This window comes from Ambystoma mexicanum, chromosome 5p, assembly GCF_040938575.1.
Source record: "Ambystoma mexicanum isolate Mex_15411 chromosome 5p, UKY_AmexF1_1, whole genome shotgun sequence".
NCBI lineage: Eukaryota > Metazoa > Chordata > Amphibia > Caudata > Ambystomatidae > Ambystoma > Ambystoma mexicanum.
In genome coordinates, this window is record NC_090930.1 from 749887819 (window position 1) to 749900086 (window position 12268).

General features: G+C 46.6%; 1 protein-coding gene across 9 annotated transcripts in view; it reads right to left on the reverse strand.

The window, feature by feature from the left end:
* BLVRA (biliverdin reductase A) overlaps positions 1-12268 on the reverse strand; it is a 621921-nt gene that overhangs the window by 268958 nt on the left and 340695 nt on the right. For 6 of the 9 annotated variants that reach the window (XM_069613129.1, XM_069613122.1, XM_069613123.1 and 3 more), the window contains one exon: positions 6133-6262. The exons of the other annotated variants lie outside the window; for them this stretch is intronic. In XM_069613129.1, coding sequence (XP_069469230.1) covers positions 6133-6251 — 119 coding nt within the window. In that variant the 5' untranslated portion in view covers positions 6252-6262. The remainder of the gene's footprint in view (positions 1-6132; positions 6263-12268) is intronic. 9 annotated transcript variants of the gene reach the window in all.

A 12268-nucleotide genomic window follows, 5' to 3' on the forward strand; every position in this document is an offset into this window, starting at 1 on the left:
GTAAATTTCGTCTTGCCAGTAGATAAAAACAATGGGCTTGATGGCTATTGTTAGATCCCATTTGCTGAATGACTCAAGGTATTATGTTCAGTGCGAACCTCGAATGGATAGCTAGCACCCAAAAGTAAATGTCGCCACTCAGTACAAGCTTGAAGGATAGCCGGCAACTCCTTTTCAAGATTGGAGTAGTTCATCTCACTTGACGTCAAGGTTTTCAAATAATAGGCCACACCATGTTCCTGACCATCAGTGCCAACTTGTTTTAGAACAGCTCCTAAGGCATTATGGGAAGCATCTGTCTCTATTATGAAGGATTTTGACTGATCTGGTTTGTCACGATAGGTGCAGTGTCAAACTTGGATTTTAATAACTGATGTTCCGCCTTAGAATTCCATGCAAAGCTTTTTGTGAATGGAACCCCAGCTCCTGGTCCCATCTAGGAGCAGGGTTTGTCATTTCCCTGTTTGAGGAGATTTGCATTGGTTCATCAGTGGTTCATCAGTAGAATGGGTATCTATAGGAGGCGGTATAGCTCGCATACTGGGGAAAGATCCCCTTGCTCTTCTCCTTTCATCTCTTCATTCGGCCATGTGAAATTCAATCTGAAGAACCATGGCAATTAGTTCAGTGAATAAAGCTGGGCCTTGCAATCTCTGCTAGCTCAACCTTAATTTCATCATTCTGACCTCATTGGAAAATTGTGTATTGAGCAGTTTCTGGCCAACCTGCTTCGGCTGCCACATTCTTAAAAGAAGTTACGTAGACTAGGACATCAGATGAGCCTTGCTTTTGTATATCCTTGTATGCAGAATAGGCCAATTTAGGTCTCAAACATATCCTTAATTACTTGTACAAAAGCTGCATAGTTAGTCAATATGGGACAAGCAGAGGTCACTAAGGGTGTAGCCCAGGCCAATGCGTTGCCTGTCATGTTGGAGATCATAAAGCCCACCTTAACCCGATCTGTGGTATAGGTGGATGTCCTGAATGTAAAATGTACTGTGCAAGCATCAATGAACTCGGTCACCTGCTTATGTGATCCATCAAACCTGCCAGAAACAAGTGCTAAGGATGGTCATTCTGAAGCCCGAGCTTCCCTAGCAGTCATCATTTGCGTAAGTGAGGTATTCCGGGCCTTAAGGTGCTGTACTTCCATAATGAGGCCTTGAACGGCTTGCATAAGCTCCTGTATCTGTTCCATGTTATCCTCTTCTGGGTGTTGCAAACTCTCAGGTTCCACAGTTGTGATATCTGCATCACCTCCTCCTGGAGTGATCTCTGGCATCCTCTGTCCTTTACTCTTTTTCTTATTATTTAAAAAGGAGCTTTCCTTGAAGTGTTAAGGATAGTCCTGTAGACACAGGGCTTACCTATCTATACAGACAGAGCACAGGGGCAACAGAAAAGTGGGTCCTGCACTTGTGGGGAAAAGCAAGTCTCAAAAAACCCCAAGGAACTGGTCTTTCAGGAATGATGGGTGACAAGAGTCACTGGATAAGGAGCGTTCAGCAGGGCAATATCAATAAACTTCAGAAGCAAAATTAATCCCAAAAGTAGTCCAAACAAAGAAAATGCAGAGCGAAAACCAGAAGCAGGAAATAACAAAAATAATGTGTGGAGGCGCGAGGGAGGCAGGTGAGCGAGATGGAGTCAGCAAGGAGCAGGATGCAATGTAAAAGTAACCAGCAAACAAAGGAAAAATATCAGAAACACGAGATGCAGGAAATATTAAAATGCAGAAAAAAGTTGTTAGTGAGGCGCAGGTTAAACACTCGAGTCTTGCCCGTAGGAGGGTTGCAACGAGTCTAGGCTCTGTGGCTGCTTCATGTAAATAGAAGCATGGATGCCATTACAGTGGCAAGATGGTGTCGTGCAACAACTAGACCAGCAACTTGCGTAACAGGGAGTAGGTTGCAGCGTGACCGTGTGCAGCCATCTCCACTTCCTTCATACTGAATACCGTTGCTCCATGACAGCGGACATTCACAGGGAGAGACGCCCCTCTCGGAGATAAGGACTCCAGTTCAGTCCAGGAACTTCCTATAACCTTTTCTGAGGAGATAACTAGAACATCCAATAACCAAAACCTTCCCTCCAAACCAGTCCTTATTCTCAACTGAAACATTATCAACAAAACAACCTTCAACTACCACTCATACTGTGAAGAACATTAGGAGAACTATGAAAAGTAATCAGTGGTTGGCAACCAAACACACTGAGACGAAGGAGAGAGAACAAGGCATAATAAATATGCCCAGGAAAGTAACAAAGGACTGTGTACTGTAAAGAAACAAAGGACTGTATACTGTGAGGGTGTAGAAGGAGGAGACTGACACGGGTGGCATGGTTGTTGACATACACCTTTATTAGTAATGAAAATAAAGAGAAATTTTAACTTTTCCCAACGCTAAGGGGGGTTTCCCTACATCAACTAAAAGTGCTGATACATCCATCAGGATGTTTTTGCAACTAAAAAGAGTCCACAGTCCTGTGTCAAAAACCCTACCTCTGTGCCTCAAACTAACTAAAGAGCTAGTATTGGATCTTCTTGGCCCAGACGAACGGCTGCCTTCTTCTGGGCATCAAATCACAGTTCCAGTTGTTAGGTGGGATCTTTACCTGAAGGAATAACTGCCTTTCCCAGGTCTCAATCCCTTTCCAAGGTACACAATAAAGTTCCAGGTTGCAATGCCAAAAAGCAGCAAAGTTCTCAATTTAAACTGAAAAGGTAAAATTGCAGTTCAAACCTAATCATTCCTTATTGCCCGTAGTTGCTTCTTCCCCATTTGGTTCCTGGATAGTGCCTACCTTCTCCAGGTATCTTGACACAAAGCCAGCAGGTATGACTCCCTTCCCCTTGCCTTCCTTGGCTTTGTTCTCACACTCTCTTGGCTTTTACTTTCACAGTTCACAGTACCATGGGGAATGTCTCCCTTCCCAAGGCCTATCTCAGGCTTTTTATCACAATTCACAAGGTCAGGGGGAAGGACTCCCTTCCCCTTGTCTTTCTTGGCTTTGTACTCACACTCGCTTAGCTTTCACTTTCACAGTTCACAACACCAGGGGGAATGTCTCCCTTCAGAAGGCCTTTCTCTGGCTTTTTATCACAGTTCACAATGCCACAGGAAAAGTCTCCCCTCCCCAGGCTTTTCTCAAATACTCTGGCCGATAAGGGCCCCGATCTGTACCACAGTTCCTTTAGTGATTTGTTTTGGCAGACCTGGTCCAATACACTGAAAGGTACTGCAACAAAGAAGATGACTAATGATGCTCTCAGCCTCAGGTTGTGGGTCCCAGACCCTACCCTCCTCTTTGTATTTTACTCCTAATAGACCTGGTTCCCTCTCCCGTCAGGTACATTTGTTTAGAGTATTCCTGTGTGTGTTATATATGGGTCCCACACCCTTGGTTTGAGGTTCCTCTTATCCCCTTTTTGCCCATGTAACTTCTGGGTCTCTGTCATTCCTCACTAGGCTGTCTCAGGCACTTCCAACATCCTTGTTAGCTTCTCTCACTCTCCCGCTGTACTTGTGGCAGCTTTTCAGCATTTCTTTCTGGGTGGGCTGCGTGTCTCTCCACGACTGCACTGTCCGGATGCTTCCTGCATTAGGACTCCCGTATTCCCAACTCTCCAGTCGGCCGGTGCATGGCGGATCGGGTAGGGGTGCCTCAGTTCCCCTTCTCGCATCCCGGACAAGAACCTCTCCTTCTTTCCATGCTGGACATCCTTCCAACTCACTGTTCCTCCTGGGAGGGTCTGATGATTATGTAAGTCCTGCGTCAGTCTTTTTTTGGAATGAGCAATGTCATCTAGATGGCTCATTCGGGTTCCAATGGGGATTTGTTATGGCTCTGCACCTCATCTCAGTACCTCTTACTGAAGTCATTGTCAAGTCATCCCTACTGTTCCTCATCGACTGCTGCCTCATCAACCTGGCAGACATACAAGGGAGAGTGGAACATGGAGGTGTGTGGCATGAGACAAGAGGGTGTGAAGGAGTTGGGTAAAGGGTGAGGGGTGTTGTACCGCATTCTCCTGAGATATCCTCCCTGATTCCCAGAGGTAGAGTCTCACCCCATGAGATCATCCCACTGACTACCACCCCCAGGGGACTGGCATGTAGCGGACTCACCTCCCTGGCCTCATAGGAAGGGTCTCCCCCTCGGGGAGAAGTGACGACATCTCAGGATTCGTCACAGTACCTACACAGGGGAGGGCCCAACACATTCTCATAAAAACCAAGAACGGACCAATGAAAGACATTCTCATCTTCGGAGCCCAGGAAGTCCGAATCGAGATGAGAAAGAAGAAGGCCGCGGAGCGGTCTGCTGTTGGACAGATGCTCTGGACCTGAAGCAGAAAGAAGCACTGAAGCCTGGAGCTCGACTTGGATGCTGGAAGAAGTCCTGGAGGTGGTGATGTGACCCAAATAGGGTGGACAGTGTGGTCCTCCAACGACGCAGAGACTGTACCAGGACAGGCTTTGCGGAGCCACAAACTGAAGGATAAAGGAAAGGAAACTCAAACAGGTTGGGTCAGTCAGACAAACTTGACCATGTGAGAAGACCCAGTGATGCCAGCCCGGTACAAGAGGTAACAGGAGCGGACGGGAGACCCGAGTGGGGAAAGGAGCAAGAAGTTAATGAAGTGTACCAGTGGCACCAATCATACTCATCACAGTATAAATTAATGTTGGAAAGCTAATGAAAAGTACCAAGGTACCAATCATATTCGTCCCGGTACAGTTGAAGGTTGGCAAACTACGGAAGATTACCAGCAAAACCCTCACACTCATCCCTGTTCAACAAAAGGCATATTTGTGCAACTAAACAAACCGGCTAGGAGAGGACCATACTAGAAGTTGGGAAACAACATAGGGACATTGCCAGACTTGGAGGAAAGGAAAGTCCAGAGTCTCTGGTCATCAAAACAAAGAACTGTACCAACAGTAGAAAAGGGGAAGCCCCGGAGGGACAAGAGACCCTTTGAAGAAATAAAAAAGGAACTTGTTCAGAATACCGTGAAAAACCAACCGAAGAGAGACGGGTTGAGGCTATACGCTTGTCCATGAGAAGGGAGTCATTCTCCTGGACCCCTTTTTATTTTTAGCCTTTTTCAATAGTGGTAGGGACAGAAAAGGGTAGCTTGGGATGGAGGAAAGACTATGGGCCTCATTGCGAGTGTGGTGGTCTGGTTGTTACCGGACCGGCACACTATGAGTCTGCCTGCCAGAGTCGCTGTGCCCGGCAGGTCTGCTCTGCCGGGCACAGCGACCATGGTAAGCAGATCCTAACGGAGGCACCGGCACCGTTATTTACGGTGCCGGTGCCTCCGTGCTCCCCATACCCATTGAGTCAAATGGGACTAAAATGGGAATGGAGAATACCATTTTTCTGACTTCCCGGACCGGCTGGGTTAGAATCCCCTGCTGTTACCGGCAAGCCAGGTGCCGGAAAAATGTGCCAGTCCGGCGGTACACTGCTGGTTTTACCGGCACTGCTACTGCCGGACATGTAATGAGGCCCTATTACTTTGGACAATCTCACTGATGACGAGTTCCTTAGTTAGTTTTGTGTTAGGTGGGGCAGAACCATATTATTAGGAACAGACAAACCATCTTCTTTGTTTTTTAAATAAATCTACTTGTGAAAATGCCATCAATTACGCTGTCTCCTTCTTCTGACCTACCACAACTACCTTACTGGTCTGATGCTATACAGCGGTTTTGCTAAGCCATAGCCCTTATCTTTATGACTGTTTTTGTAATAATGCCATATTCGACATGGAGTAAACATGAAATGTGATGGTAACATTTTTTCTCTGAAAGGTAGACGTACGCTCCGAATTCATTCGGCCATTCACAGAACAATGAAATTGTTTTTTTAATGAAAATTCAAAAACCTCCTTATACGCTTTGCAATATTCATTCATGACACTCAGTGCAACACTCATGCCAGGCTTGAGAAGCAGTCAACCCTGTTAGACTCTGCTAGACTCTTGTCTGATAGTATATTATTATATTAGTAAGAATGACAGCATGAGGACAGTCTCTTGAAAATGAATAATAAACGTAAGTTTAAAGTATAGAAATGTGCATTTACAAAAGCCTGAGAATTGAGAATAGATCAGACCTTGATACGAAACCCAGAAGTTTCAGAATCTCAGAAGGACTAGACGGCAGTGGATTAAGCAGGTCTTTTATCCTCACCGATCCGGCGATTCCAATCCCAACAACCACAGTGCCAAACATTTTTTTTAATCCTGCAAAAGAAAGTAAAAATTGTTTTTCGAAATTTGAAGGATGTCAAGAATGTATGCAGAAAGACACTACACAGAAGACTGAAGGATGCTCCCCTTAGCCCTCTCGGAAAACTCCTTAAAGGAAAAGACATGAACTAAAATCGACTTCATCCTTGTTGTCAGACAAAGTTTAGTATGTGGTAAATCATTGTTGGTGCAAATTAATGTGTGTTATGCGACGATTCGCCTACTCTTGTCCCTTCTCCCCAGGGGGGAGCCTCTTCCCATGAGGCTTGGGAGGTAAGGCCGCTACCCAATAGTTAGTCCCCCGTAGGGATGGTATAATGCAGGAGGACCTCATGGTGGGGGGAGGGGGGTCGGGAGAGGGGACTCCCTCCTGGGGACCAGGACAATCACCTAGGGTACAGGCCCTATAGTCACAACCCCAATGTATAATCTCACAGTCACCACACTGGTCACACCACCTCACAACCTTGTATTGAGCATAAAACGATATGCTATAGTAATACCTCCAAGATAGATCCTTTTGAAAGTACTGGGACATGAAGAATTCCTTTTTCTCAAGTACTGATACGAGTAGGATACTTGGAGGCATGAAGATGGATCCGTGGAACTGTGTTACAGCCTTCTAGCCTTCCACGAGGGAATGGACATTGACAAGAGTGTAAAAACCAAAGAAGGACTTAGCAGGTCGTTGAGCCAGGCCCGGGAGCAGCAGCAGGGTAGGGCGCTGTCAAGCGCGGGAGCCAAGAGCACAAACCACGTGTGGCAAGCAGAACGCGGCTCTCCAGCTCCCGACGTCAGTCGGTCCTACAAACCTGAGGCAAGGCAGTGGTACAACTTTCAGGGGGAGGTGGACCGTGTGGTCCCTGAATACTGCAAGGAACCAAACCAGAAACCAGCAACTGCGGAGAGGCCACCAACAGCCGACTCTAGTCCCATGAAGACCGCTGTATGCAGGAGTCCCAGAAGGTAATAGGTGCTACGAGCGGGCTGATAGGGATAAAGGGAGTCAAAAAGGGTCGCTGTTAGGCAAGACTGTATGCAGTACCCTTTGGGTGCACTACAATAAGCTTGACCTCCTGGCAATAGGGACCCAACCTTTGGTATAAGTCTAAACTACACAGGGTGGTAGTGTGGTCGAGCAGCCAGACTTATCTCAAGAGGGTTCAATGTGAGCAGTAATGTTGTGACACATAGTTTCACAATACAGTTATCCAAATAAACGCACTCCAGGTTTCTTGATAAAAACAATTATTAATTTATTTCAGTCAGTTATATAAGCCTTCTTCAGAAAGGGAGCAAATCATGTAACACTTAAATATACTTCAAAACACACTCCTAGTTTCTCTAAATCAGGCGACACCCATTGGGGATGGCACACACATTTCCTACACCCTCGGGTGACTTAAATAGCTAGGACACTGGGGACATTGATTTATCACTGGTACATTTAAAGCAATACTGAGTTTGGTGAAAAAGATAGAATAGAGGACTAAAACAAAAGTTAACAAATAATTCATAAACAGGCAAGTGCTTTAAAACACCTTCCAAAGCACCAAGTCAGAGGTAAAGAGGAGTCTCTCAGGGAGCCAGGCCAGCCAATGTTAATTTCACAATGTCAAGGGGAGCTGAAGAGCTTCTTTGCAGGTAGGGAAACAGTCTTGCACAATGTTTGTAGAAATGTTTGAAGAAAATAGAACACTTGAAGGGCCACAAGCTGAGAGGCTTGGGAGGGGCAAAGCTTTAGCAACTCTGCAAGGTAACCAAGACCTTGCAAGCAAGGCTACACAACAAGAGGTAAGTTCTCTTAGACTTTGCAGTACCTCTGGTTAGAAGAAATGGATCCATCTGGCTTCTGTTCCTGTACAGCTCCGCAGATCCTGTTGTTCCTGAACCTCAGTCGTGGGAACAAGAGGGAGGACGTCTGGGGACTCCTGCTCTGCAATGGGAATGTCAGCGGCAGCAATGGGCAAACTTCAATTCAGCGGTTCTTCAGTGTTTCAGCTCCTTGTGTCTGACAGCAAATAGCAACACTGCAGTTCTCAGATACCACTTCAGACTTTCCTCGCATCTGAAGTCCAGCACTCTGTTGAGGTGGCTCAGGCTTGGTCAGTCCCGCATCAGGGAAGTCCGGAGGATCTTCCTAGCGCTTGGATCCGACTTAAAAGCAACGTACGCAATCTGGTGTTCCTCTCCCTGCCTCTTCGTTTCCAGTAGCAGCAGCAGTGGAAATGCAACCAGCTTCAAGAGGATGTCCAGACGGGCTTACTTTGGAGTTGATTGGTCCCACCAACTCAAAGGGAGAAGTTGTCCTTGCAGGGCTTCTCTAGTCGAGGCGAATTGGGAGCTTCAGCACAGCAGCAGGGCTTCACCGGGCAAACCAAAGGTCCAGGAGTTGCAGCAGGCGTCTCTTCAAAAATCTTTTTCAGATTCCTTCATCCAGTGGTCCGCTCTGCCTTTCAAGCCAAAAAGCCTTGCCTTTTATGCAGGTTTCTCCCATTCATTCCAGCCTAGCTGTCAATCAGACAGCAGGGTGGCTGTCCTTGCCGGACAGCCAGCCGGCCAATCAGCTTTGGGTACATTCCTGTAACCAAGGGGATTAAGCACAGGGAGTTTCGGGCACCTCCCTCACTTCCTACCCCTGCCAGACATACTGGAGCCAGTAATCCCTCCAAAGACTAAACAAAGAGTTTGGCGCGCAGAGTAAATCTTAAGGACGACGTTCCTGACAAGAAAAGGCGAAAAAAGAAGACCAGGGCCCTTTTGCCGAAATGGGCACCCATGGGTGACTTACCGTGGCTGCGGACGCAGCCCACGGTAAAAACACACAATGGTAGTAAAAAGTAAACCACTGCCACCAGCCATTAATTGTAAGAAGGGTAACATAGAAATGTTACCCGAGAAACTAGACAAAGGGGATACCAAGTAACCCCTCCAGCACCCTGTGGTAAAATAGTGTGTGCTGGGTCTAGAAAGTTACAAATCGCAAGTAAAGTCAATTTTACTTCACTGCTCTTGGAAACATTTACCAAGAGAAGGTATTTAAACCTTTGGGAAATCTGAGAGACTTCCCTGTGCCACTGCACTGAAGGTGCTGTGTGACAATGTAAGGATGATGCCTATGGAGTTTGTCAGACTCCAAGGTTAAAAAGAACACAGAAATTAAATCGCATTAAATTTACATGAGAGATAAAAAGTCCAGCAAAAGAGCGGGAGGTCTAAGATAGAAGGGAATTACCACATTTCTGAGAATTCTCCAACAGTCCCCAAAGCACACAGAGGGTTGCAAGACGTAAAGAGGGGCCAAGGAGGGTCTGGTACCCTATAAGACTATGAGCGTAGGCCTGGAGAGGGGTTAAGGATGGTCTGGGACCCCTTCAAAACTGCAGAGTGCATCCGGGGGTGGGGAGGGGGGGGACTTCCTCGGCACAGTGAAACCATTATAGGGCATATTAGGGTCTGGGAGCCTGTTAAGGTGCCCAAAGCGAATTTAAGAGGAAAGCTTGCTCACTAAAGTGGAAGAAGGGAAACCACTGACAAGAGAAGTGTCTGGCACCCAAATGTAAGCCAAGAGGGCATCAGAGGAACTCTTCCTAGTCTTAGTGGGAGACCCCTGACCACCAGAGAAGGGTCTGGGACCCTAAAGAAAGCAAAGAGGGCTTTCGAGGAACTCCTCCATGTCTGAGTAGAGGGGCCACTGACCATCGGAGAAGAGTCTGGGACCCTAGAGAGAAGTATTAGTGGAAACTACAAAAGTGCAACCCAGGAGAAGGGAGTCATTCTTCTGAACATTTGATAAAACAATGGGTGAATCCCATGAACCAGGGAAAGCGAGTAATTCTCCATGGCATTTTGTATTGAGAACAAACAATTGTTGGACAATGTTGAAGAGCCATGAGAAGGGAATGTTTTGTTAGTTTATTCTTTAGTTATAGTGAGAGGGTTAGAATAGGATTTGATACAGGACGGTGGAACTTTGATTTGATGGGCGTTCTGACAATTCCTTTAGTTTTAGTTCGAGGCAGGGAAACCCATTATAGAAACAGTGAGGTTTTCTACCTAAGAAATAAAAGTCTATAACCAAAACCATGCCACCCTTGTGTCAGTCTCCTACATCTACACCCTTACAGTTCCCACACAATGCAGGTCCACCGGTTTTTGAAAAGGGATGCAGACGGATTCCTCAGCTTTTCTGCTGCCCAAATCCCTGTTTCTCCTGCTGCTGACAAAGGGCTTAGAGGCCTGGGAGTCAGTATTGCATTACATTAATGTGTGTTGTGACAGGTTTTTAATGCAAACTTGCCTGTTGCTTTTAAAGGTTTTCCAAGTGTGAAAACTACTCAGACCACCATTTCTACTGCCTCAGAGTAACTTTTTGGTGCAAATTCATCTATGTTTCATGTCTTCTCCCCATTCTGGGCCTGAAGACTGTCTGGGCCAGAAAGGTTTACGGTACTGTGGAAAGAGCAGGTTGTCCAGTAAATAGAGCTCTTTTTCCCAAAGCTTTCTGGTTTTCACCTTACTGCCACCTGTTAACCTACCTAGGAATCTGCAGCTCGGGGAAGGAGCTGCAAAGGGATAATTTGCGTGCAGACTTTTCCCAGAGGAGTCTTTCAAATGCCTAAGAGGGTACCAGTCTCCATAGTAAGCCAGAGTGTCTTAAGGGTTTGCTGGCATGGAACAATGGCTGCTCGGGAAGCAGCATTAGGGCTGGATCTTCGGCAATGACCCTGCATACTGAAAGACAACTTAACCTTAAAGTGTCTTCTGGTTCACCCACTTATTGGTAGAAAACTGGTTGTTTATGGTCCTGTGGGGCTGGGAAGCCCTTCATTGCTGCTTGCTTTCAGCTGCCTTATCTTGTTTGCTTGCAGCCTGACAGATACCCTCCCCGCCCTTCAGTGCTGTGAGTTGGCCTTACTTTGGCATAAAGCGCTATGCAGAATAAAAACATTCTTTACTTTACATCTAGGACAAGACAAACATTTACTTAATTAATTCTGTCCATCCCACTGGTTTGCCGTTTTTTTTTTTTTTACCAACAATATTCACATCTTGTTTAGCCTACTATTAGTTGAGGCTTCCTTTAAGTTGGCCTGGTACCCCCAGAATTAGGATTCAAGAATATACTTGTGTGTGCTTAAAACACTCTGCCGCTCGGTGTGGGAGGGGGGAATAGGACTGCCCAAAATCCGTACATATTACTGGGCTGCACAGGCAGGAGTGGCAAACGAATGGCTGCATGGGGACACAACACTCCCACACATCTGGGTCGAAACAAGAGACACAGGCCTCCCGCCCCCCTATACATACTGTACGACTACAATAAGAGTCTAAAGGGAGTCCCGAGAGGGTCCCTTCACATCCGTCGAATCTGGAATGAAATACATAGACACATAGGCTGGGAGGGCAGACCAACCCTTATGGCACACGGCATACCTCCCCGAAATTCAGAGAATGGACCTCTGACACCGGCGAGAGGAAAGGAATAACCACCCTGGCAGACATCGTTCACAATGGACGGTTGAGAGATTTCGAAGTGCTGAAAACGACACACGGATTATCACCTACGGACCACTTTAGGTACCTCCAATTTACACATGCTATCAATGCCCAATTTCAGAGCCTCACCGACATACCTGTAAGCTCCCCCCTAGAGACAAATACCCTCCCACATCATATCCCTTCCAAAGTGATTTCTACCCTCTATCAGGCAATCAACTCCTTTGGTTCTAAGGAACTCACTCACCTCAGAGAAAAATGGGGGCAGGACCTGGGGACACTAGAAGCTGAAGAATGGGCAGAGGCATTGATGTCCCTGCGGGAAATTGGCATAGATGCTAAAATCCGACTGTTAAAGCTCTGAATCCTACACAGGTCATACTACGCCAGAACACAAATGTCCAGATGGTGGGTGAGATGACAATACGACCTGTCTCCATTGCAAAAGGGCAGAGGGCACCTTCTACCACATGATTTGGGAATGTGGGGTGCTGCAGGAAT